Source organism: Balaenoptera musculus, chromosome 12, assembly GCF_009873245.2.
Source record: "Balaenoptera musculus isolate JJ_BM4_2016_0621 chromosome 12, mBalMus1.pri.v3, whole genome shotgun sequence".
Taxonomy (NCBI): domain Eukaryota; kingdom Metazoa; phylum Chordata; class Mammalia; order Artiodactyla; family Balaenopteridae; genus Balaenoptera; species Balaenoptera musculus.
The window spans coordinates 2,615,493-2,642,176 of record NC_045796.1 but is presented as its reverse complement, the minus strand read 5'-3'; the positions used below and the strand labels follow the sequence as shown (position 1 = coordinate 2,642,176).

The 26,684-nt window shown below is 51.4% G+C and overlaps 1 protein-coding gene across 2 annotated transcripts; it reads right to left on the bottom strand.

Annotated features, from left to right (window-relative positions):
• Nucleotides 1–1,992: 1,992 nt before the first annotated feature.
• Nucleotides 1,993–24,294, bottom strand: RNASET2 (ribonuclease T2). 2 transcript variants are annotated; one of them, XM_036871890.1, is made up of 10 exons: nucleotides 24,093–24,254; nucleotides 23,764–23,931; nucleotides 20,778–20,838; nucleotides 17,849–17,904; nucleotides 16,470–16,527; nucleotides 12,960–13,033; nucleotides 9,046–9,159; nucleotides 5,410–5,452; nucleotides 3,981–4,052; nucleotides 1,993–3,174 (listed from the first exon to the last, which is right to left on the bottom strand). In XM_036871890.1, exons 2-10 carry the CDS (start codon nucleotides 23,838–23,840, stop codon nucleotides 2,983–2,985), a joined length of 747 nt encoding a protein of 248 aa, XP_036727785.1. In that variant the 5' UTR covers nucleotides 23,841–23,931; nucleotides 24,093–24,254; the 3' UTR covers nucleotides 1,993–2,982. The 2 variants fall into 2 exon arrangements, with proteins under 2 accessions (XP_036727785.1, XP_036727784.1); XM_036871889.1 differs by lacking the exons at nucleotides 1,993–3,174; nucleotides 3,981–4,052; nucleotides 5,410–5,452 and adding an exon at nucleotides 7,315–7,995 and having other exon boundaries at nucleotides 24,093–24,294.
• Between the last annotated feature and the right edge of the window lie 2,390 nt (nucleotides 24,295–26,684).

The following is a 26,684-nucleotide window of genomic DNA, read 5'->3' as shown; positions in this document are numbered from 1 at the left end:
ACAAAGGCACTTTGATTTAACCTTCAGGCGGAGGGTCAGGGTTCCCTGAGGCAGGCCATTATGTGTAGACAGTATCCTTTTAGTGAACAAAAGCAGCAGAAAGCAAAGGTTAAAGTAAAAGAAACAGATCAAACATGTAGTCAGATTTGGCTATTCCCTGTTACAATTGGTGTCCTCGAAGAAGAAAATTAAAACATTACAGAACTAACATTTAAAACTATAACCCTTGAAAACATTCCAGAGATAAAAGACATGAATCTACATATTTGAAAGGACCCACTGGGTACCAGGAGAGATTGAACCAGAATGATCGCTGAGACACATCCCAGCCAACCGGCCCCATGGAACCCCCCTTCACAGCCCTTCTCAACCATCCCACCCCCCTTCACCTTCTGCCCCCGGGGTTGGGCTGTTTGCTGCCTCCTTTGCCTCCAGAAGTCCGTGCATATAGAGCTCACCTGAGGGCCCACCTGGCTGTAAGTAAGCTACTCCCATCTTGAACGTACACATTGTGAGAACAGACACATCTCAGGTGCTGCTGTCTCATCTTAGTCCTCGTGCGTTATGACAAAGGCAAAAGTGACAAAGAATAACCTTAAACTTGTCTAAGAAACCCCTTCAGCCCTGACCAAGTCAAGCCACTCGATCGCAGGGGTTTTACCTGTGTTGAGATTCTTCAAAGATTTCCTTCATTTTCTTATGAGGCTAATAGGTCAGTGGAGAAACTAGACACGGCACTGAGCAAGGTCTGCTCTAAAGGGTACAAAGGTGCACAGCCCGATGGGTCTTGCCTGTTTGCAGGTGTTGTGGGTGAATGTGTCCCCAAAAGATATGTCTGCATTCGAATCCCCGGTGAATGTGAATTTATTTGGAAATAGGGTCTCTGCAGATATAGTCAAGTTAAAATGAGTTTGTTAGGGTGGGCCTTAGTCCATACGACTATGTCCTTCTAAGAGAAAGAGGAGGGAGATTTAGATGCAGAGACAGACAGACACACACACACACACACACACAGAGGGAGAAGCCATGTGAAAACACAGGTGGATTGGAGCGATGTGTCTATAAGCCGAGGGTTGCCAGAAGCCACGAGAGACAGGGAAGGATCCTACCCTGGGGCCTTCAGTGCCAGGCTGACACTTGGTCCCAGATGTCTGGCTTCCAGAAATATGAGAGAAGCCATTTCTGTTGTTTCAAGATGCTCCGTTTGTGGCAATTTGTTATGGCAGCCCTAGGAAGATACAAAAAGCCTTGGAGACTCACCCGGAATGGAAATAAAATTAGAAATTCCTCTGATGAGAAATGTACTATTTAAAAAAACCTTTATGCTATTAGAATCAATCATACTTGCTTGTTAGCTAATAATAATTATACAACATGAAAAAGCAGACTTTATTCCTGTGTCACCTTTCATAGTGATTCAATTTAATAGGTTAATTTTTTTAAAATTATTGTTTATTTATTTTTGGCTGCGTTGGGTCTTCGTTGCAGCGAGCAGGGGCTACTCTTCGTTGCGGTGCGTGGGCTTCTCATTGCCGTGGCTTCTCTTGTTGCGGAGCACGGGCTCTAGGTGCGCAGGCTTCAGTAGTTGTGGCACGTGGGCTCAGCAGTTGTGATTCGCAGGCTCCAGAGCACAGGCTCAGTAGTTGTGGCTCACGGGCTTAGCTGCTCCGAGACATGTGGCATCTTCCCGGCCCAGGGCTCGAACCTGTGTCCCCTGCATTGGCAGGCGGATTCTTAACCACTGCGCCACCAGGGAATTCCCGAGGTTATTTTTTAAAGATAGGATTATTTTGAAAATATGGTTGTTCTTAGGATTAAATAATATTTTTAAGCGCTTAACATAATGCCTGGCACATAGTAAGTTCTAATTTAAGTGTTTGTTAAGTAAAAGAAACAGGGCAGTATCAACCTGATTAAGACAGAGTGTTGGGCGTCATAGTTTAACCCACACAGCTAAAAACATTTTAAAGAAGGACAGAGACTGGGGAGAAATAATGTTAAAAGGTAGCTTTAATAAAGCACAGGAAGTCCACTTCACAGACCACTTTAGGTATCCTCATTTTACAGGTGAAATGCCATTCAGCAGGTAAGGACCATGCCTGCAGCAGCCCCTGAGCCTGGGACTCGCATCATCTCCGAGACAAGCCCTGTCACCAGGCATCACTACCCAAGGAGGCAGCCCGCCCCTGGGGCCACGTCAGCCCCAGCGCCCTAAGGCCTGATGCTGCCTTCCGACAGAAAGGAAAGGAAAGCGGATACAGACTGACCTGCGGCATTTCCGGTCTGCAGGGAGGAGCACCCACTGACCGGGGGTGCTGGCTGGCACTCGGTCACGCGCCCAGGCTTCCTCTGGCGAGAAGAGAGAAGCCTGCAGCACCCCGCCTCCCCGCCCCTGCTGCCCCCCCCCACACACAGCATCTCACCCTCAGAGGACACGCCCATGCCCACCCATGCCAGGTCACCGAGGGAGACGCTGGTGGGTGACCACGGAACAGGAGCCGGCAGCCCTGAGGTCGGAGGTGGAGATGCCCTCCTGTGCCCCCCCCGCGAGGCGGCCCGGGCTCCTGCTTGAGGGCTGGTCCCAACGGCCCCCCAGGAGTACTCAGAGCGAGAAGGCAGCTCACTGAGGGACACAGGACAGAGTTCTCCTGAATCGGTACCATGTGCCCAGACTTGTCTTCCAAGGCTGCCACAGAGATTGATAAAGGAGAGAAAAAGAAAACCATAAGCTTTACTGCAGTCACAAAGCAGCCAAGAGGCGGGGAACTTTCCTCCCTTTCAACGTACCCAGTGTTCACCCCATCTTTACATGTACCACGAAAATCAACTCCCAGACACGGAGTGCGAAGCAAAGCAAACACAACAGGCTTAGTAAAGGAGGCTGTAAACAGGAGATTTCACTGCGGAGCTGCTTTGTGAAAAGCGGAGGTTTGTCAATTCCTCTTGCGTTTCAAAATAAAGACTATTTACAAAATGTGGGCATCAGTGATTGGTCTTGTTGAGTGCGGGGTAAAAGAGGACGCCGTCCTTGCAGACCTCCAGCCCCAGGCTCGCCGCCGGCCTCGCTTCCGGCCCGCGGGGCGCCGGCTCCCCGGGGTCCATGCAGTTTTGCAGCTGCAGGTCCTTGGAGAAGCACACCTCGATCTGCGCGAGCAGCTGCACCTGCTCGCCGCCCTGCAATGCGGAACAAAAGACGTTCCAGAATTCAGGCCGGATCATCATGACGGTTCTATGATCAGCGCGTTTTAGAACTTGAAGAAAAACAAAAGCGGTGGCTCCGGACCTAGGACCCATGTTCCAGGAGCAGGACCCTAGCTCCAGCGGTGAAGTGGGGCTGGGGCCCAAGGTGGCACCTGTGGTCACCATCCAGCCACTCCCCTGCGCCAGCCTGGCAGTGTGCGGGAAGGGACCCCACTTTCAGCTTAGAAATTTATGCATCGGCAAAGGTGCGCGCAGACACAGCCGGACACACCGCACCTGCGTCACAGTCCCAGGAGAAGACATGGCTTTTTGTAGATAAGTAGGTAAACAGCACCCTATCGCTAAATGAATTTAAGACTTTATCAGCTGACAAAAGAAAGCACAATCCATCTATAAGTTGGACAGGTAACTACAACTGAAATGTCTAAGACTAACAATGCAAACACTGAGAAATGTTTAACTGCAAAATATACCCACACTGCTTCGCCCCTACTGCACCACCCCTCTGGAATGGGAGCTTTCTTGTTAGGGGGAAGCTGCCAGAAAACAAGCCCCATCCTAGCACGGTGTCAAAGGACAGTTTGTTATTTCAAAGTGTGCACACATACACACATACACCACGTGTGCACGCCCATGCACACACAGCACAAGCCCGTTTGCACGCCCACACATATACCACTGTGTCCTGGGAACTCCACGGTGAGGACAAAGCTCTCAGAAAAACTGAACTTGTCTTCTTGATAGGGACAGAAAGGATGACAGAACATCACACGTCTGACCTGTTTTGGAAGACACTGGACTTTGGGCACGACTCCGTACACACTGACAAGGGCATCTTTAATATCTGAAATCTGAAATTAGATACAGTGCATTAGAAATGAAACTTCAACAGAGAAAATGAACGGTTCTGTTCTACTCAGAACGAGTGACACTGGTTTCAGCTCCCACGAACGCAAACAACCGACGACAGCGTCACCCCCCTGAGCTCCCCTGGCTCACAGACAGAACTGGAAGATGCTGGTGAATGCGCTGCCCCACCCCCGAAGGAGACCAGGCTGCCCCCTGGGGCTCCCCGCTCCAGACCGGAACCCACACAAGCTGCTCTACACGGGTCTCCGTTCTCCTCGCTGTCCTGATACAGGGCCTGGAGGCCGGGTGCAAAAGCAGAAGCTCTCCTGCTAGGAGATCAGAGGTCAGGACCCGGCCTGTGCTGTGCATCACGCTACTTCAGACACCGAACCTAATGCCTCCAGCACAGAGAAGGAGCTCAGAAAACACGTGCTGCCACTGCTGCTTTTGCCAGAATCGAAATCAGTTCTCTGAATGTCAAGTTCTGAGCAAGGATGTAAAAAATTCCCTGTATGTACTTAAGCGGGAGTCCAGCTGAAACCAAAGGGGCCTGCGAGCACACTGCCTCCCGGCCTCCCGGCGGGACGGACAAAGGGCGGCTGACACTCCTAAAGGGCGCTGTTCCCTCCGGTCCCTTCTCTCCAGGGAGGGACGAAAACAGCAGATACAACAAGCAAGACCCAAGTGCAGATTTAGCTCAGACACTGTCAGGAGACCGGAACGATGGTCCACTATCCAGCCACGACACCGGAACTCAGAACTGCAAAAGTCAGTGACTTTCAGGCTTTTCTATATCCACACCTTCAGGCTTTTTTACATCTGCAAAGGGCCACAGAGCAGAGGCTTCAGGCCCATGGTGTGGCGGCCGCTGATGCCAGGGGTGGCCTGGCTGAGCGCAAACACAGCTGTGCTCACACAGAGGGGGACCCTGGGTGGAAGCAATCGCCTTCTGTAGAGGCCACCAGCCAATAGGCTCTGCCATGTTTAAGTTTCTAGTTTTCTCATAGTTATATCATAAAAACAAATGTTCACTTTCCTCCTCAAACTACTATAAAATGGCGGTTTCCAATTACATATTCCACCTGCCTCTTCAGAACCCGGGACACACTTCTCACCATGAAACCACCAATCTGCTTCAAAATCACCGGTTTAAGTAGCCTTTAGTTTACACTCAAAACACAGAGGAAAACAAGATTTAAATAAAACCTATTTAGAAACATAATAGTCAGGTCGGAGGGTCTGGTTTGGGTCGCTTTAAAACCCGAGTGTAGCTCACAGGCTGATGGGACACTTGAACGTGGCCAGGTGTCCCCAGTTAGCGGATACACATTTGAATAAGAAGCTGAAAGCAAGACTTACCTGGTAGTAAGTAGATGGTGTTATCCCCAATTTTTGGAGCGTGCTAAAATTTAAAGTAAAAAAAAAAATAACTGTATAATGAAGGTCCATTTTCCTTTCTTGTTCTTACCATATTTCACAGTAAAAATGAAGACACTCTTAAAGGAAAGTGTGTACTTTCTATTACCTGGGGCAATAATTCTGTTGACAAGGGCGGCACATAAATGGTGCTCTGGCCGCCTGGACCTCCCCTTACCCTGGGCGCACGCGTGTCTGATCTGGACCCCCTTCCAGCACCGGAACCTCTCGGCAGCGGTCCAGATGGCCGCGACCAACTGGAGCTGCTATCACATAACCACCCATCTGCCACGCCTGTCCTAAACGATAGTTAGCAATTGATTTTGGATTCTAGCCTTATCCTAACAACCTTGTGTTTGGTCAGATCTTTAAAATACATTCTACAGCCTGGAATCACTTCCTAAAGCACGTGGTTTTAACCAGCTCTAGTGAATGCTAATCATAGTATGATATGGTTAACTTACTAAATGATAGAGTACGGCATAAAAATATTCTCAGATTAATAATTCCAAAAATGCTCTGTATCCCCCATCACGCCTCTGGATTATCCCAGCTGTGACCACGCGGAGAAGATGCAGGGACCCCAGGCGCTGACATCATCAGACAGGGGTCTGCCTGAGGGAAACAGGACTCTAGCCAGGCCCTGCCTCCTTCAGTCATGGTTTCTGGCAAAAGCATTAACGAGACAGTTTCTCTAGAGACTGCACATCGGTGACCTATGGATCTTTGCTGTGTGGTCCTAGAACAAGCGGGAAGAAGTCCTTGAAGACACACGCCCACTGCCCGTCCTTGCGCTGTCACCGTAGGATAAATGCCAGATTTCAAACACTTTATGCCCCCCAAATGCAAAACTTCTCAATGATTTTTAAGTATTTATTACAAGTTGCAGTGGTATTTTGGATATATTGGGTTAAACAAAATACACTATAAAACCAATGTTTCTTTTTGCTCTTTTTAATTAGGCTACTAGAAAATTTAAAACCACGTATGTGGCTTGAGTTCTATTTCTTTGGGGTTACACTGATCTAGAGCCCTCCTGGGTTAGGGCATCATGGAAATACGGCAAAGAGAGAGAGAAATATTGGGAAACTTGGCATCTAGACCAGGATAGAGTATAATTTTTCCTACCGAGTTAAGATTAGTTTGGCATTAATCCCCTGGTCCATATCTGTGGGTAATCTGAGACCTTCGGTTCAAGATACTTCACATTTTTCCAGGTTTGCTACCTTTATGTTATAAATTGAATTTTAAACTGCTACTTTATGATAATGTGACAGGCTTACCTCTGAGAAAAAGACAATCTGTAGTAATGCTTTATAATTAGAGAAAAATAGAAGGGATGTTTAAGTTTTGACTCAATTTTAATTTTGTGAGTACTAAGACTTTAGGTTTTCCTTGGAGAAACTGGGAAAGAATAGGATTTCTCTACGGTTGTTCTATCTAGTTTTTAACAGACATTCTGTTCCCAGGAGAGCCTTTCACTCCGTGGGCCCCTGTGAACACACTCCAGTGATTCCAGAGTTCAGCAACTTCGCACCTGTGTGTATACAGGTAAAGCCACCGACATTCAAAAAGTGTTAAGCAGGAGGTCCTTAATAAATAGCTGTTGGATGAAGGGATGAATTATTCAGATATTTGACTTTAAAACTTTCAGCATGTTGGTTTATTCCCCTTTTCCTGTTTGAGTCAATAAAACCTGGGCTGCAAAAAGGAATGAAACTGGGTCATTTGTAGAGACATGGATGGACCTAGAGAGTGTCATACAGAGTGAAGTAAGTCAGAAAGAGAAAAACAAATGTCATATAATAATGCATATATATGTGGAATCTAGAAAAATGGTATAGGTGATCTTAGCTGCAAAGCAGAAATAGAGACACAGACGTAGAGAACAAATGTATGGATACCAAGGGGGAAAGGGGTGGGGTGGGAGGAAGTGGGAGACTGGGATGGACACATATACACCACTGATACTCTGTATAAAATGGACAGCTGATGGGAACGCACTGTATAGCACAGGGAACTCACCCGGTGCACTGTGGTAGCCTAAATGGGAGGGAAGTCCAAAAGGGAGGGGATATCTCTATGTGTAGGGCTGATTCATTTTGTTGTGCAGTGGAGGCTAACACAACATTGTAAAGCAACCAGACGCCAACAAAAATTAATTAAAAAACAAAACAAAACAAAACCTGGGCTGCAGAGTCGGCTGGGACTCACGCTGCTCACAAATTGGGACCGTGAGGTCCGCAGTGGGAAACAGAGGGCACCTTCCTTCCCTCGGGGGCTGGCGGGTGGGAAGCACCCGTGGCTCTCGTGCGCGGGGCGCTGCCCGACACGCCCTGGGCTGCCTCTCCCGGGGACCCTCTGCGGCGGGGAAACGTGTGCCCAGGACCTGTTCTTCTGCTTCCAGCATGAAGCCTCTGCAGTGGGGAAATGTGTGCCCAGGACCTGTTCTTCTGCTTCCAGCATGAAGCCTCTGCGGCGGGGAAACGTGTGCCCAGGACCTGTTCTTCTGCTTCCAGCATGAAGCCTCTGCAGGACACCCAGGACGTGTTAAGAGGCTGCCGTTTCTATCACATCCTTAGTGCGGGCACTCAGCCCTGCAGATCCAGAGCTGGAAGCGACCTCGGGCTCTGCGGGCGGCGCCCCCATCACCTCACAGCAGGGAGCAGATCCGAGGAGGGAGAAACTACACGACTGCACGACTGGCCCCCATCAGGAGCCCGGGAGCTGAGCGCCTGATTTCGGGTGTTCCTTGTGGTTCTCTGTCTCCCCAAGGGCGCTTCCCTCCCGCCTCGGCCTGGGATCCTCCCCATCCAGGTCCCAGCTGTCACTCCGCTATGATCACAGTGAGGGGGGCGGTGTGCGGGGTGGGGACACGTCCCGTGGAGCCCCCAACGCTGGGGGGTCGGGGCAGGTGCAGGGAAGCGATGGGGGTGTCCTCGTCTCAGGAGACGCGAAGGTTCTCCATAGGACTTGGACGCACTCTGCTCTGCCTAAGTGAGCTGCGTCATCTCCCGCCGCGGCTTTTACACTAGTTCCCGGTTTATTCTGAGCACTGAGATGAAGGAGAGGAAGAAATGCTCGCCTACGTGGCGGGCCGGCCTGCCCCCAGCTCTCTGGGTCGAGCCTGGCTCTCAGCAGGGCCCTCGCTGGGCTTCCGAGTCCCCAGAGCTCACCCGGGGCCTGATCATCGCTAGGGGTTCAAGGACCTCACCCTGAACCCCCTCCTGCTTGTCCCGGGGCACCAAAGCAAAGACCTAAGGATTCTGGGCGTGCGGGTCTTGCTAATGCAACATGCTTCTATCAGGATCCACAGCTAAGAGGCGTGCCCCCGTCGGTCTTGTCCGCCTCTGGCTGAAGTGCGTCTGATGAGCCCCCCGAGTCCCTCGGTCTGCTCCGAGTGGTCAGGGCCCCCAGGTATCTGGAAAGGCTCAGCGGGAGGAGTGGGTGTTTCTCAGGGACGACCCCACTGGCTGGGTCCCCGGGTCCCCGGCAGCGGAGGCAGGGATGCTGCTCCGGGATGGGGGTGACCTGGGGAGTGGGGTGCGGAAGGCGAGGCTACAGGACCAAGTCACCCACCTGTTCAGGGCAAGCTCCTTAGACAGATCCAGACTTTTGCCGAAGTATTTCTTCTGGGAATTGAGGGCTTCCAGCTGGGCAGCGCAGGTCCCGTGCTTCTCCCACTCATGCTTCCTGTAAGGATGTTTTTTAAAAAATCTCTGGTTAAAAAGTAATGAAACTACCTCCCAGTAAACCGTCTGCAGGGGCTCCTCTTCGTGCAGGGCATTCCCGGGCAGGCATGCTGCTGCTTTCGCAAAGCGGGAGGGGTGAAGTTCCTCACCTCAACACGGGCCCCCCACCCTGCTCAGGACCGAGGCCCCTGAACCCAGCCCGAGCTCCACGGGCACTCGTCACCGCTCTTCAGGCGTGCCTCTGCTCATGAGCTCCAGCTCGCTTCTACAATTAGCAACAAACCCAAGCTGAGAAAAAAGAGAGCACCATCGTTCAGGCACCCACAGAATCACACGGCACTGGGCGTCCTCCCGGAAAGCCAGGGCTCGACGGCCAGGGCATTTCACAGGAGCGGCTAAACAGCCACTTCTAAGCCACTGGCACAGAAAAGGCAGGTTCACTAATCACCAACACTGCCTGGGGCCAGTTCCCCACTTGCTTACGGCGTAGACGTCCGTCTACACGGACGCCTATGCTGAAGCAACAGCCCAGCCAAGTGTCTGCCAACAAGCGGCTATTTGTATTCAAGAAAAACATTGCTATTGATAATAATTTCTCACATTTTATCAAAGATTAAAGTTTTACAAAATGTCTTCCCATTCTTCATTTGATTCTCACAACTCTGCAAAGTGAAAACATTATTGCTGGTTTAGAAATGGGGAAACTGAGGCTCAGAGGGGCTGGCTAGGAACCTGGCTTACCTGCCACCCGGCCAGGTAGCCCCTGACCTGCACCCGACCCCACGCTCAGGGCCCTTCCCGCTGCCTTGCGCTGCCATCCAATCAATTGCTGAACGTAATTTATACCCACTCTAGAATGATTGACAACTTGTCAATTCAGATGTTAACCACAGTTAGCATGGAAAAACAAAATGGGCATCAGCTTTCCTCAGCTTTATCAGTGATTAATTCATGAAGAGTTCACAAAACATGTTCATGCAAGCATTCAAAAGGTACCCACGTGCAGAAATACAATCTAAATGTGCACTAATTCTTTGATAACATCACCCAGAGTACCAACTCTAAGTGACTGCAATAGCTGTAAGTTACAAGTCTCTCAGACCTAAGAAAGCCATGAGGAAAAATAAAAGTAGATAAGTAATTAACTTTCTTCATCTAGAATAGCTTCCAGGGTGATGTATTTGATAACTTTCTAAATTCTATGAAGTAGAAAAAGGAGACTCTTTCCAGCTAACTGAACATGTAACTGAATTATGGGTGCCTCAGTTTCTGTAGGACAAGAGCAGCAGTTCTAGAACGTCCTGCAGGGGCTGTTGGAGAAGTGAGGGGCTGAAGCTCACAGAGCACGTCACACACGCCCAAACATTCCTAGCCTGCAATAAACAGTCAAGATGTCCACTGCTGTTATTCTTGGGGCAAGTTTTTTTTGTTTTTTTGTTTATTTGATTTATTTATTTTTGGCTGTGTTGGGTCTTCATTGCTGCGTGCAGGCTTTCTCTAGTTATGGCAAGCAGGGGCTACTCTTCGTTGCGGTGCGTGGGCTTCTCATTGCGGTGGCTTCTCTTGTCGCGGAGCACGGGCTCTAGGTGCACGGGCTTCAGTAGTTGTGGCTCACGGGCTCAGTAGTTGTGGCTCGTGGGCTCTAGAGCGCAGGCTCAGTAGTCGTGGCTCACGGGCTTAGTTGCTCCACAGCATGTGGGATCTTCCCGGACCAGGGCTCGAACCCGTGTCCCCTGCATTGGCAGGCGGATTCTTAACCACTGCGCCACCAGGGAAGTCCCCCTGGAGCAAGTTTAACTCAACAGACGTTAGAGATAAGAGGATGCTAAAGTCCTGATATTACTGTGGTTCAAAACATCAAATCACACATCTTTGGAATCAGACACTTTCCATTTAACACGAAATTGTCTGTCACCAATCAGACGCGACTATGGTGTGGCCCTCTCAGCCCCAGCAGGCACGTGAGTGATGTCACGTCACCCTCCACCACGGCCTGGCCTGGCCTGTCTCGGGGATGAGAGGCAACGATTCCTGCTGAGGCCCAGGGACACCATCCACAGGGAGGCTGCATCGCCAACCAGGGATGACCAAACTCTCGCGCTTTTTCTTACAAGAATCAAAAAACCAACAAAAGTCCTCCTTTGCAGAGGGTTGTGCACATAGTATTTTTCAGGATGGCTGATTGTGTTAAGAGATTTAATCTCAGGGAATTATCTCGAGCACCAAGTGACACCAAGACCCTCTCCTTCGCATATGTGATTCTTACTTGAGATTGAAGAGAGAAGTTTTCGGATGTGAGCCTGCCCCTTAAGGACAGGAGAGGCCGGGATGCCTCCATGGACACTTTATCACCTGCACACCAAGGCGACCTGGGCCACAGCTGCCCAGGTGCAGTAACCAGGGAGCCGGTAACAGCAGGGCCGCGTGAGCTGAGTCCACATCCAAAGGCATAAACAGTAGCCGGAGTGTGACATTACCTTTTTCATTTAGAACAACAGTTTTTAAGTGCGTAATCTATCCTGAAAAGGTAAATCATTTTGCATTTATTAGAACAACGTTGAATGTGTGTTTCGCCCACGCCATTGGATCACATCTTGAAGGACTCAGCTCACGGGAGGCCATCTTTGTGTACGTTTAGTGATGTATTTTTAAGCCACTTGACACAAATCTGATTGACTCTATCACGGAACATCCTAACAACTGGAAATATTCTCTTTTGTTCACTTAGTCACCAAAGACTCTGCTCTGAAGTATACTGTGAAGTGCTATCTGAAATTTTTTTGTTGTTTTTCACTATTTGAACTCATCAAGGCCATAATCTACTTTGAAACCGCTTTCTAGAACACAGGCCGCACAGAGCCAGCACTGGAGACCTGGACCGCTCGTCCCCCGAACTTTCACGGGGGGCTTCCCTCTTCCCGTGCAGGGGGCACGGCAGCCTCCAGACCCAGACCCGCGCGCCCTAGAACCACCCCCCTGCCACACAGCCTCGAGTGAGCTCAAACCGAACCCCAGTGAACCAGGGGCCAGGCGTCACTGTCACTCCATTTTGTTTCAAAAAGCTTTTCTCCAAATTTAACTCTTCCTGAAGAGTCTACACAAAAATATTTCAAAGTTAAATTAATCACTTTGGACAAAATCTGATTCACTGTCATGTGAATTATAAATTGCCATCCTGCAGTGAGGGAGAAAATGAAGAATTATCTTTGGTTAATGTAATGCAAATAAAAGGAATGTCAACTTTATCTTCTCCAAAAGCAACGATTTAAAAAGGTCTATTGAATTAAACATAGCACGTTTCTCCTCGGCTCAGCTCCCGCTGAACTGAGGACACTGGGACGGACGGGGCTCAGCCTCCGTGAAGACCTCACCTTCTCTCCGCCCTGAGTCACAGGAGAGAGATCACTGTCTTGTGAGGACGTCTTCTTTTGATCTATTTCAGGACAACATCTCCATTTCTCTGAGAAACATTCTCTCCTGTCTGATTTGGAGCGATGGCGTCTTAGATATGCAAGTATTTGGCTTAATTAAGCCTCAGTAGAGGAAGTTTTTAAAACGAAGTAATGAACGATCTAACAGATTAAAAAGCAAGTTTACAAAGTAAATTCTACCTGCCCTCATTTTTCATCCGTTGAAGACCAGCTCCAAAAATGGCACAGCAGATGAAAGGCCACTCCAGCTCCTGAGCCTCAGGAGACAGGTTCTACGTTACCTGTGCTCCCGTAGTTCCATCCGGAACAGCCCCGAAGCTCTCACACCTGTGCTTCAAGGCTCGTGACGGCCCCCAGAACTCAGACTCACCACAAATGGAGGCTGCGGTTAGGAGACGGATGGAGCAGATCAGGCCAGTATATCTTCATGTCCGGCAAAAGGTCCTGTGCATAGTGACAGCAATAATAATAAATCGAGGTAGGACCTAACAACTCAAAACCCAGAAGGCAAATCTGAGAAACTAATACATTAATAGAACTGAGCTCTGTGAATTAATAACACTCAGGTGAGTAAAATGATTCTGGGTTTATTTTGCGTGAAGTGTTTCTTAAGACAGATCTAAACGTGAAATCTGGGTAATCGTGAAAGTGTATTTGAAAATACAAGCTCTGACAGGTGAATGGATAAACAAATTTTGTCCATCCAGATAATGGGATATTATTCAGCACTACAAAAATGAGCTATCAAGCCATGAAAACACGTGGAGGAACCTTAGTACATATCACTGAGGGAAAGAAGCCAACCTGAAAAGGCTACCTACCATATGATTCCAACTACATGACATTCTAGAAAAGGCAAAACAATGGAGACAGTGAAAGTCAGGGGCTGCCAGGGGTTGAGGTTGGGGAGGGATGAACAGGCTGGGCACAGGGGATTTTTAGGGCAGTGAAACTACTCTGCATGCTATTATAATGGTGGACACATGTCCTTACACATTTGTCCAAACCCATAAAAACCACACAACACGAAGAGTGAACCTAACGTAAACTACAAACTTTAGTTGGTAATAAAGTATCAATACTGGTTCATCACTTGTAACATGTGTACCTCACTAACGCCGACGTTTTGACTGGGGAACGCTGTACAGGGTAGGGGCATGGGGGGAAGTGTATGGGAACTCTGTCCTTTCCACTTAAATTTTCAGTTTTAGGTTTCTAAAACCGCTCTAAAAAATAGTGTCTACTAATGAAATCAAACACAAAATACAAGTTCTCGCTCTCCCTAGAGAAGAGCTCGTCTGGGCTGGGCAGTCTTAGCCCTACAGTCACCTTAAACTGAGCAGCGTTCAAGTTTACTCTCCAATTCCCACACACCCAGGACGCCAGAAAAGGTTCCATTAAATAAAGGTGTGTAAACAGGCCCAGGATGACCTCACCTTCTCAGTCCTGCCACCACTCCTGCCGTGATGGGTCCTTCCCATCAACCCAGCAGCTATGAACCAATTTCACACGCCCCCCCCGACCCTGCACAGCCGGACATCTCCCCGGACGCTGCCCTCCCCGACTGTCTCCATTCCCACCTACCCTCCGCCTGCCACAAGCTGGCTTCAGTCCCCATAGCCCTCGGGGGAGCAGGGTGACGATATAATTTATTGCCCAAACTAGGCTGCTTTTGTTTGGGACAGATGCTAGATTGGACATTCTGCTACAAAGCAAGTAAAGCGGCACTGCTCTGAACAAAGGGCAGCTGCCGGTCACCTCCTGGCCTGGGCCCGCAAGCCGTCCATCCAAAGGGCCCCCCGCCTTCCCTTCAGGAGCCCTGGTTACACTCCTTCGCGAAGCTCCCCTCTGGCTGCTTCTCCGCATGGCCCTTGTCCCTCCTGCTCTAAACACCGGGGCTACTGGAGGCTTGTCCCTGCCCGCTCACACTACCCCGTCCACACTCACGCGTACGGCTTACTGGCTGCGCTGATGCCGAAGTTCATCTCCAGCTCAGACCTCTCTCCTGACACACCTTCCCTACCTGGATGCTTCCAGGGCACTTCAAACTCAATGTGTCCACAGCTGACCCTCGATCCCATCTGCCAAGGCCCGGTCCCCTGGGCCGGGGAAGGAGGCTGACACCCACCTAGTTAGACAAGCCCCCACCCAGAGTCGGTCCTGCCTGCTGCTTCCTCCCCCTCCATCCCCACAGCCTCCGTCTATTCAAGGCTCCTGGCCTCTGGCAGGGACCCTGCAGAGCCTCCTCATTTAACAGGCAGGCAGCAGGGCAACCACAGAAAAGCCACACTGGCTTCCTTCACTCTCCAGCTTGAATGCTTCCAACGACTTCCCTCTGGGTCTTCATGCAGACAAACAATCCTTACCCAGTACACAGGCTCTGCAGGACCTGGCCCTCAACGCTGCCCCGGCCCACTGCTCACCCCCCAGCCACACTGGCTTCCCCCATTTTCTCAAAAGCTCCGTCCTACCCCGGGGCCTTTGCACATGCTCCTGCCCCAGCCTTCCTCTCCCATCTCCTGGTTTAGTCGGATTCCAGCTCTCTATCATCTCCTCAGGGGAGCCTGGCCCAGGTCCACCGTCCTAAGCTCTAAGTACTCTCCCCCCAGGCACCGCGCTTGTCACTCTGTGATGTGTGTGCTGGCTCCCGGCTGCAGGCAAGGTGGGCCGGAAACCTCGTCTGGCTCTTCTCCCCGTGTCCCCAGCCCCCGGCCCGGTGTCCGCTACACTGCAGGCACGCAGAACACTGTTATGAGTAAATTAACCTGGATGCCGCTGCAGGGTCACGAGACTCTAACCAGGAACATCAGGGGGGGTCGAAGTCAGTCCGGGAAGAGAAAAGTATGTCTGAGGTAAGAGACCTCGCCAGGCTTTGGGGCCCCGGCCTCTCAGGCCTCCAGGCTCACAGCACTGAAGGTCCTCCTGAGAAGAGGAGGAAATAATTCCATTTGGACTTGAACATGTGATGGGTTTGGAACTAATTACCTTGTCCTCCTGGCGGCCGCACACTCCTGGAAAGGGTCCGTAATTCTAGCAAATCCTAATTCTACCCCATGCTTTCAGGGAGGCCTCAGTAACCGCACAGGCCCTGCCCTATAAATCCAGGTACTAGTTACCTTGACAGCTGACTAGTCACACATGAGGGGTTGTCAGCACCCCGTGGAGAGGTGAACACATGCGTGTGCACACGTGCACGTGTGTGCGTGTAGGTGTGTGTGCACGTGCGGAAGGAGTGTCTGCTACCAACTCTCGTATACCCCAGTGCCAAGAGTCCCTCTGTACCACGAGCCTTTGTCCTAGAAAGGCCCGCCGCTCCCTCACTGCTCACGGGGCCCACTGAGAAACCCGCCCTGCCCGCAGCCAGCAAGGACGGCCTGGGGGCCACGGCGCCTCTGCAAGCCAGGGCCGCGCACACACGCCTGAGCACACGCCGAGCGGCCGGGGGTCCCGGAGCAGGGATGACGGGCCGCGGGCTGGGGCCAGGGTCACCTCACACAGTCACTGCGGTGCTTCGGGCCCAGGGCAGAGGAGGATTTAACTAAATACAAATCGTATTTAACTTGTGGGACTATTTCAGATATCAGTAAATGCTGGTGAATACAACTTAAAACATGACTTTGAGGGCACACTTAGAGGAGGAATGAATCTATTGGGAGATTGTGATTGACACGTACACGCTGCTCTATTTAAAATGGGTAACTGTAGCACAGGGAACTCTGCTCAATATTATGTAACAAACTAAATGTGCAAAGAATTTGAAAAAGAGTAGACACATGTGTATGTATAGCTGAATCACTTTGCTGTACACCTGAAACTAACACAACATAGTTAATCAACTATACTCCAATATAAAATAAAAAGTAAAAAAAAAAGTTAATACCTTGATCTCTTCTGGATTAAAATGCCAGGATCGGTTACATCCTTCACTTTTATCAGGCCTTGAAATTAAAATTGAAAAAATAAAGAGAAATTAGCCTTGGTTGGGCTGGTTCCAAACGGCATGAGAAAACACCTGCGTTAAGGTCTGTAGAGAACGAAAGGGAGGTGACTTCTAACTGGGAATTCCTTCTGCCACGTGAGTCATGCTCGGGTACCAGTGGTCACTATTGGAGTTTCTTTCAAAGTGGAAAGTCATTCAAAACATCCAGGCACGATGCAAACAGGCCGACTTCCTAGCAGAGGAACCAAAGTAAACAAGCCGGTAGGGGGCGCCCCGGAGCTGGCCCGGCGGGGATTTCTGGCCGGGTTCTGAGTCTGCAAATCTCCACTCATCAACCACAGTGTGAGAAGAGCATGAGTTCCCGTCTCTTTAAAGGCGTCGAGGATTAATGGGACAACATATGTATCGTGCTCAGAAGTGCCTGGTGACGCCTTAAGACTGGCTGGTATGTTTCCTTTAGCACCGAGCACGTGTACCCTCCCGACCTGTGCGTGTGACGCTGTCCTCACGCGTCTAATTCTGGACGTGTCAACTCTCAGCCTCCGCCTGCAGCTGACATCATGAGGGACCAAACCTGCTTTCTCCAGGGTCGGCAGGCCGGCCCGGCACCCGAGACCAGCCCAGCTCCCACAGCGCTGGGTGCTGTCCCCCAGCTCAAGGACAGCCGAGGACGTGAGCACAATCCCAGAAACCCAAAGGCGGGACGAGGCCAGGTCCGCAGGCCCCGGTTTAATTTGCTTCCTGCTGACCCCTGTCCCTGCGGGATGAGCAGCCCAGCAAGAGCCACTATGGCCCTCCTCTCCGGGAGACGCGGGACCAGGCCAATCCCTTTGGGCAAATTAGCACACACGGTTTAACATCACAAATACACGCACAGACAACAAAAAAATAAACTAAACAAAATGCAGGCAAAACCAGAAAAATAAATTTGGGTGTCTGTGAAGTGTGTATACTACACATACACACCATATATATATGTAGTATACACACATTTATTTATTTATTTATTGTTATGCATTTACTTATTGGCCCCAAAAGAAGCAAATAAGAAAATTAAGATTTAGTGATCTAAAATGTACTGAGAATCCTTAAACGCATATTTAAACTAGACTGTTCCTGTTGTATCAAAACAGAACTCAAGTACAGCAGAAGTAGGGTTATGTTAGAAAGACTAAAGATGCTTCTCAATAAGGATCTGGTCTACTGAGTAAACTCCTAACAGAAATCGCAAGTATACATATCAGGATCAGACTCAAGCTAGATCTCCAGGCCAGCCAGCTTCTGAGGCTGCTGAAGTTTTAAACGCATGAAGTACTTGCCATAAGCCATGTATTGTCCAGTAATCTGGGGGGTCTTTGCAGTGGTTCTTAACTTCCTATGGAGAAAAGACAGAGAAGACAACTAACTGGTTTGTTGTTTGTTAAATACACTTAACAACCTTCCTGTCTTTTGACAAATGTCAATGAGATCCAATACAGGACTAGCACGAAATAAGTTCCGTGGTAATTTACCATAAGCAATATTCATGAGAATACCACGGGGAGGGGGGCAGCTGGATATTTCATTTGAAATGAGTGAACCAACGATTTGGAAAACAGAATTTAATAGCTACTTTTGTTCTTTTTATGTGCTTGAAAATTAAGTCAATCTGATGGATACACTCATACTTACCCATGAATAATTTTCTTGTCATACAATCAAAAATGAGAACAAGAGGCTGGCGGTATCCTGCTAAACTCAAGTTTGTTCAGGCACCAGGCCCAAATACAACAGTGGAATAATAAGTATTGAAAATTTGGAGCAAAGAAAAATGCCAAGGTGAGAATAGGAGCATATCCTTAACATTAAAGATAAACTCATAGAGATAAAAATCTCAGTGTAACACTTTTTAGGGACCTCCAAATTGTTTAGCTAAAATGGGCTTTTTCCAAAACCATAATGCCCTCAGCTATCAGGCAGTGGGTCAGAAGCCAGGCCCGGCAGCCCCGCAGTGAATAAGCAAATGAATAAGCACATGTCGGGTCTGGCAAGGAGCCGGAGGCATCCTGCTCGCGTGCAAGCCCTTCCTGTTCGAATCACCTTCTGATGTAGGGAGGCTGCTGCTTTTTACGGTTGGTCTGGAAATGAGGGCAGGCCTGGTTTAGGTGCCTGAGACGTCTGATGTGAGGCGGCTACAGAACAAGCGGGCAGAGGGCAGGAGGACAAAGTGTGGGGTCAGAGCGAGAGGTCGCGGACTTCATCTCATCCCCAAGGAAACCACAGCCAAAGCAGGTGGGCCCTTTCCCACGGTGCAAGGCTGGGGACGGGCAGAGACAGGCCCCAGGGGGGATCTGCTACCTCAGCTCTACGCCCAGCATCTCAGATGAGCCTTCACGGGGGGAGCTGAGGTCAAGGTGCCGCTTTCTTTCCCGCGTCAGCAAGTATTCGTGAGGGGCCGTGCTGAGCACTGCGGATGGACCTGTCCCTGCACCTGTAACGCGTACATCGCTCACGGGGGCAGGAGCCCAGAGACGGCCCTGTCCCCAGGATGACACTGGACCGGGATAGCAGGACCCTTGTCATGGCCGCCTTGGATCGAAATGAATCCCCTAACAATGATATTTTGCTAGTAATTGATTTTTTTCATCTCATTTCTAAAGCCTCAAGGCGGGAATGCACTTCCATGCATATTTAGTCAGCACACAGGAACACCCACAAGTTTCGTCTCGGGCCCTGAAGGCAAATCTCCCAGTGTTACCCAGGGTAGGAGCTCCACACACAGGTCCTTCCTGAAGGAACCCATGGCTCCCACGCGTCCTCACTACGTAGGAGTGAGAGCTAGATTCCCAACAAAACTGAAAACAGCTTACAGGCAACTCCATTCTACCCACCGCCAACTGTCCTCCCTACCCTGGAGCAAAGAACCAGCACCAGAAGGAGAAAGACACAGGAGGTTGTAAAGTTTGGGAAACTACAACCAGAGCAGTCTGATACAGTAAGAGATCCCCTGTTAGAAATGAGTTTCCAGGGGCAGCGTGGTGGCTGCCAGGGGCGGGGGCTGGGGAAACGGGGAGAGAGATGCTCCTCAAAGGGCACAAACCTCCAGTTATAAGATGAACAAGCCTGGGGATCTAACGAACAGCATGGTGATCGCAGCGAATAATGCTGTTTCATGCACTTGAATGCTACAGAGAGAGTAGATCTCAAATGTTCTCACCACAAGAAAGATGTGGTAACCGTGTGATGGGAGGGGGGAGGTAGCTAATGCTATGGTGGTGAGGCTTTGCCATTTATAAATGTCTCCACCTCCCAATACTTAAAAGAAAAGGCCTCAAAATTGAGAATTTTCAAGTCAAAATTTCAGAAACACTGTCAATAAAATTAGGGCCAGCTCAGCAATATGATGAAACGACTTTAGAGTCGTGGCACCAATACCAGGATCGGCGCGACAACTGCCCCCAAGATGGACAGGGGGACACGGCCCGCAGGCAGCAGGAGGGGCGTCAGCTGGCTGCTCTTGGGTGAGAGCCTCTGCAACACACTCTACAAGGACAAGGGCGCCAGGCGAGGCAGGGCCAGACGGAGGCCACCCTGAAGGAGGGAAGGCGCCACCTGTGCCGAGCTGAGCAAAGGAGGCCGGCAAGGCTCCGGCGGAGACTTTTAATGAGACTTGCAATAGTGGAGGGAGGGGACAGGTCAAGGCCTGTCCCCGGAGGGCATGCTGAAGTCCTAACCCCAGGCCCTTCTGAATGTGACTTTATCTGGAACAGGGTCTTTGCAGGTGTCATCAAGTTAAGAGGAGGTCAGACTGGATGAGGGTAGGCCCTCAGCGCAATCCCTGGGGTTCCTGTAAGAAACAGACACACGGATGGAGACCACGGCGTGGAGGCGGGGCAGAGGCTGTGCCTACAAGCCAAGGAGCGCCGGCACCGCCACAAGCCAGGAAGAGGCGTGGACCACATTCTCCCTCGAAACTTCCGGAAGGGACCTGCCGCACCTTGGTTTCAGACTTCTGGCCCCCAGAACTGGGAGAATACATTCGTGATGCCTGAGCCAGCCACCGCCGTCTGTGGGCCTGAACCCCCAGAACCTCGCGCAAGGCCCTCCCCGAGGGACGGTCTCCGGCCGGGAAGGCGCCGCCTCGTGGAGCAGGACAGGCCGGGAGGTTCCGTCGGCAAGAGGCGCTCGGCGAGGAAACCTGCTGGGCAAACTCCTCGTCACGGGGGGCGGGGGTCACAGGTCAGAGGGGCCGGTCGAGGCGGAACTCACCTTGCACACTGTCGCAGGCCAGTGGTGAACCATAATTAGTTTATGCCACTCGTGGCTGTCACTGTTAAAAGACAAGGGATGTATTTTTCAGGAGCTTTTTAAAAAGTTACAGAAAGATCAATTCATCCATCCACTCACGCCAGCGTTCATTCGGGGAACACGGGGCGCCCGCCGCAGGCCAGGCGCTGCTGCTGCGGAGGCGGCCCTGAGACGGCTGGGGGCCGAGTCCCTACCGTCCCACAGCGCACCTGCCGGCGAGGGGGACGACGGCCGTGGCGACCGAGGACGCACGGGGACGCACGGCGCCGAGGGCCAAGGACTACGACCGAGGAGGACGGCAGGCCTGCCAGGTGGGGAGAGGGCTGAGATTTTGGATCAGGCAGCCGGGATCCCCCAGCTGAAGGGGAGCAGAGAGCTGCAGTGAGGGAATGAACCAGAAGGCGCCCTTCTCCTCAGGTGTTCACGCGGTGCACACACAGACCCCTTACCCCTCGGCAGCATTCGTGAGACCCAGAAGCCTGAAAACAGAATGGTTTTCGTAGCTCACGTGGCCACGGAACCCCACCTTGGGTGGCACGCGAGGCTGCTGTCACCACCCCACCCACTGGGAGTCTTTACTCGTTCTCTGCAGGATGGGTGACGTCTGAGCCTAGGGGCTCCTTCCCACGTCCCCGTGAAACCCACCCGTCCCTCCCTGAGACTCTCCATGAGGGGTCGTGGAGTAGCATTCACACGGGGACCCCCCCTCCCACCAGGTGTGCGAGGCTTAGCACACACAGAGACAGGCAGAGAGGCCGGCTGGTGAAATCCTCGCCGTACAGACGGACGACAGCAGCAGCAACAGGGGATGCAACTCGAGCAGACACGTAATTCAGGATAAATGCATTTTTAGAAGGAAAGACTCAACAGCAAAACAGTATTCAGTTCTTACACATTAGTTTTGTAAATAGTTGAGTACTGCTGAATAAGTAGAGAATTCACAATATTTCAAAACTCTTTTCAGTCTGAACTAATGAGCAAGCGCTCAGTACAAGAGAAAAGAGAAGAACTGCAGCAGGAGCATTAGAGCTGGGAGAAGCACTAGAAGAGGTTTTTTTGTTTTTTGTTTTCTGGGTACGAAAACCTTATTTCACATAGGTGGAAACTGAGGCTGGAAGGTTAGGCAGAGGCCAGGAAAACTAGACCACCAGTAGGCAGTTTACAATAAAACTACCAAGACTCACAACGTCTGTCACACAATAACCACCCACCACCCAGAGAGAAACATCCTCCCAAAGCGGTGGAGACGCTGCCTGTGCCGTAAAGAGAAAGAGGCCCTGGAGGGCCTGGGGGAACACCCGCTGACCTGTGAGGCCCTCAGGGTCGGAATCACCCTCGTGTTCTCGAAACCATGCCTTGCTCGCCAACTGTATCAGTGGCATGAATCGTGAGAATCAGCTGGTGGTGACCACATACTACAGCCTAACGTCTTCGCTGACATGTACTGATTACTATCGGGCAGGCGTGGTTCTAAGCACATTCTGTACTTTAACTGATGTCTCCTGGCATCAAGGCTAGGAGGCAGGTGCTGTTACTCTCTCGACTTGAGAATGAACGACCTTGATGGAGAGCTCCAAGGTCCTACATCTGGATATGAGCTAGCAGTTTATACTCAACCCGTACACCGCACTACCTCTCCGATGGTACACTCTTAACTTGATAGCAACAATTAGTTAATTAATGTAGCTCTTTTTCAGAAAATACACTTTCTGGGAAAACTGAAATTTAATGTTACTTTTTAAAGTGATAAAACAGCAACGGTGGTTCATTAAAAAAGAAAAACAATTTACATTCCCACCAACAGTGCAAGAGGGTTCCCTTTTCTCCACACAGCCACTACGGAGAACAGTATGAAGCTTCCTTAAAAAACTAAAAACAGAACTACCATATGATCCAGCAATCCCACTACTGGGCATATACCCTGAGAAAACCATTAATTCAAAAAGACACATGCACCCCAATGTTCACTGCAGCACTATTTACAATAGCCAGGACATGGAAGCAACCTAAATGCCCGTCGACAAACAAATGGATAAAGAAGATGTGGTACATATATACAATGGAATATTACTCAGCCATAAAAAGGAACGCAGTTGGGTCATTTGTAGAGATGTGGATGGATCTAGAGACTGTCATAGAGAGTGAAGTAAGTCAGAAAGAGAAAAACAAATTTCGTATATTAATGCATATATGTGTAATCTAGAAAAATGGTACAGATGAACCTATTTGCAAAGGAGAAATAGAGACACAGATGCAGAGAACAAACGTATGGACACCAAGGGGGGAAAGAGGGGGGTGGGATGAATTGGGAGACTGGCATTAACATATATACACTACTATGTATAAAATAGATAACTAATGAGAACCTGCTGTATAGCACAGGGAACTCTACTCAATGTTCTGCGCTGACCTAGATGGGTGGGATGGGGGGAGGGGTGGGAGGGAGGTCCAAGAGGAAGGGGATGTGTGTATACATACAGCTGATTCACTTCTTCGTCATACAGCAGAAACCAACGCAACGTTGTAAAGCAGCTATACCCCAGTTTTTTTAAAAAAGAAAACTGACCTTTTCCCAGGCCTGCGAAGTAAGTAGGAAATCCGTTAACTGGAGCATTACCCAAATAAAACAGAAGAAAATTAAAATCTGGTTCTCAAATCTCGGTCTCCACTACAGAAGTAAAATGAGACTCCTCTCCCAGACAGCCTGTTTACCCCTTCAACTGTCAGCTGCAACAGAAAGGATGGAAAGAGGGAACGAGAGGGAGCGGAGGAAGGGCGAGAGAAAGATACCTGGAAAGAGGAACCACAACCACCTCGCCAGGATCTTACCGGACCCTGGACGGAAAGCGTGCGCGCACCGCCCCCGGGAGACGCTCGGAGGCTCGGGGCACCCGTGTCCCCCTGCAGGCCCTCCCGCCCCCCCCCACCCCGCCCCTCCGCAGCTCACCTCCTCCAGAGCCCGCGCGCGCCGCCCAGGCAGCACAGCGCCAGGCACAGGGCGCCCAGGCGGGCCGCGGGCTTCATCGGCCGAACCCGGCGGAGGACCCCGCAGGGGCACCAAGGCGCGGCCTTCCGAGGGCGCGAGGCCGTGTCCAGCGCCAGGCCCTGCGCTTCCCTGAAAAGGGACAGATTTCCTTAAGACGACCGTGCACCGGGCCGGCGGCCACCGAGCAGCGCGGCCAACCCCCGCCCACGGCCGAGGACGCGGCGGGCCCCCGAAAGGCGCCGAACCCCGCCCGCCGACCACCGGGAGCCCCAGGGGCCCCGCCGCCTCACCGGGCCCTCCAAGCGCACAGCACTCCCGGCCCGCGCGCACTGCGACCCTCGCCGCGACCCTCGCCGCGACCCTCGCCTGGACCCCGCGGCCCAAGCCGAGCCCTGCGCGTTTCCGCCCCGGGCGCCTGACGTCACGCCCCCAGCCCCGGACTCGCCCTGGGAGCCCCAACGCCACGCCCCTGGGCGACGGACGCGCGCCCGGCTGGCGAACGCGCCACGTGAGGCCCCGACGCCACGCCCCTTCAGGAGGACACGCCCCTGCCGGGAGGACACGCCCCTGGCCCAGGTCCGTCCTTCTGCCCCTTCGCCTCTTTGACGGGGCTTCCCTTTCGGTCTAGTTCCCGGCCGCCTTTGGCCCGGACCCGTGAAGACGACTTTAAAGCCACCTTCTGTGATGTCCTCGGTGCCGCGGCCCCTCCTCCCGGCGTTGAGCTGCCCGGGAGCCGGTGCGGTCAGGGCCACGTGGCCAGCCCGTCAAGGAGTGGGACAGTGTGTGGAGAGAGCGGCTTGGGGCCGCAGAAGAGGGCGGGGAGGAGGCGGCTCCCTTGGGGCCAGGCTGTCTTCACGGAGGTGCGACCCTCGGGCCCCAGCAGGCAGAGAGGCGCGTGTGCCATGTCCTCCCCACCACAGGGCCTGTTGGGGCAGCCCTCGATCCCGGGCAATCATGTCTGGCCAGCTCCAAGACCGCAGAGGGCCCCCTACCGTGACCCCACGCGATTCCCTTGGTCTCTGCTCCATTCACATGGGCCTCGCTGTGTGCAGCACTTCACAGACTTAGAGCAGCAGGACGTCGGGGCTGAGCCTGCCCCCAGGAGCAACGGGCAAACGGCAAATCAAGCCTGTGCCCGCACCCTCCTCCAACCACACAGTGCATGCCCTGGGTCTAAGAACCAGGGAAGTTCAGATCCATCAAAGCGACGCTCAGATCCATGGGCAGGGGAGAGAGGGAGGCAGTGGACGCCTGTGTGACGGCCTGCCCACCTCTGCCACATCCTGCGCAGTCCCGTATCCACACTCCTCCTCCTGCGTCCTCAGAAACTAGCCCTCAGAGATTGCCAGCGGCCTCCTACCTGCAAAGAGTGCCTGGCCCCTGGGCTCTCTGTGGCTCTGTCAACCTTCCCTTTCCCCTCTGCTGCCAAGGGGTGGGCAAACCAAGTGGCACCGTAGGTGCCCTCCCAGGTACAAAAGCCTTTCTGGGTCCCCATTTCTTGTTTGTAGCAAAAGGCTTCAGCCTCCTAGACCTTCCCTGAGCTCCAAAGGGCGGATTCAAGCAGTTACTAATTAGGGAAGTGAAGGCACACAGAAACAGAGGAAAAGCAGTCAAGAAACAGCCATGCAGTGATAAAGAAGAGTCCTAGTTCCTCCTCAAGCGATAAATATATATATATACACACACACATATATATGTATATATGTATGATATATCTTTCTCTACAGGAACTAGGGCCGCCACCCAGGTGGAGGACGGTAACTTCAGGCTGAGCACAAGATTCCTGGAGCCCCGCCCTGTTACCTCATCACCAGTCAATCAGAAGAAGTCACACACCCCGCAGCCCTCACCCCAAATTTTGCCTATAAAAACTCTTCCCCGAAAACCATTGGAGAGTTCGGGGTTTTTGAACACAAGCTGCCTGTTCTCCGTCCTTGGTCCTGCAAAAAACCTTTCTCTGCTTCAGATTCCCATGTTTGGGTCTGTTTGGCCTCCCTGCATCGGACAACAGTGGCTCTACAGTCAGGTGTGGATCTAATCAGGTCACTCCCCTGGAAAAACTTTCTGTGTCTCCCCACTGATCTCTGTTTTTTTTTTTTTTATGGCCATGCAGCATGCAGGATCTTAGTTCCCTGGCCAGGGATCGAACCCACACCCCCTGCAGTGGAAGCACAGAGTCTTAACCACTGGACCACCAGGGAAGTCCTCCCCATTGGTCTTTGGATGAGCATCAAAGTTCTTAGCCTGCTAGGGCCTCAAAGCTCAGCAGACCAGATCGCTGTGCAGGACAGAAGTGTACATCCATCCCAGAGGCCCTGGCTCCACCCCACAAACGCTGGCCTTGTCATTCCTCAGCCATTGTCTCTGCTAAGATGCTCCCCTCACACCATCCCCATCCCCACATGCTACCCTAGTTAATGCCCGTTTGTATTTACCTTTTGAGTAAAATATGCCTTCCTCAGGTTCCTCTGCCATCCAGAACTGTCTAAGTGCACGGATAACGTGCCCTCCGGCTTGTTACTCACCCACATAGTACACACCACTGTTTGAAATGAAATATATGTGTGATTATTCCATTCACTTCTGTCTTTCCCTGTAAACTGCAAGTCAACACTCATATCTAGTTTACTCACCACCGAGTCCCCACTGCCTGGCATGATGGATGGGAAGTAGTAGGTGCTCAATAAAATAGCGCCTGTGGAAGGAATGCATGAGCTCCTCCGTGGTCCTATGCAGCGTTGTGCCTTTCTTGCCTGCCCCGTTTCTCCAACTGCTTGCCTCTTTCAGGCTCCTTTAACCACTTCCTCTAAACAACCTAGGCACACCCCACAATTCTGTCCTCTTCCCTCTCTTTTCTTTTAGGCTAGTATCCATTTCTTAAA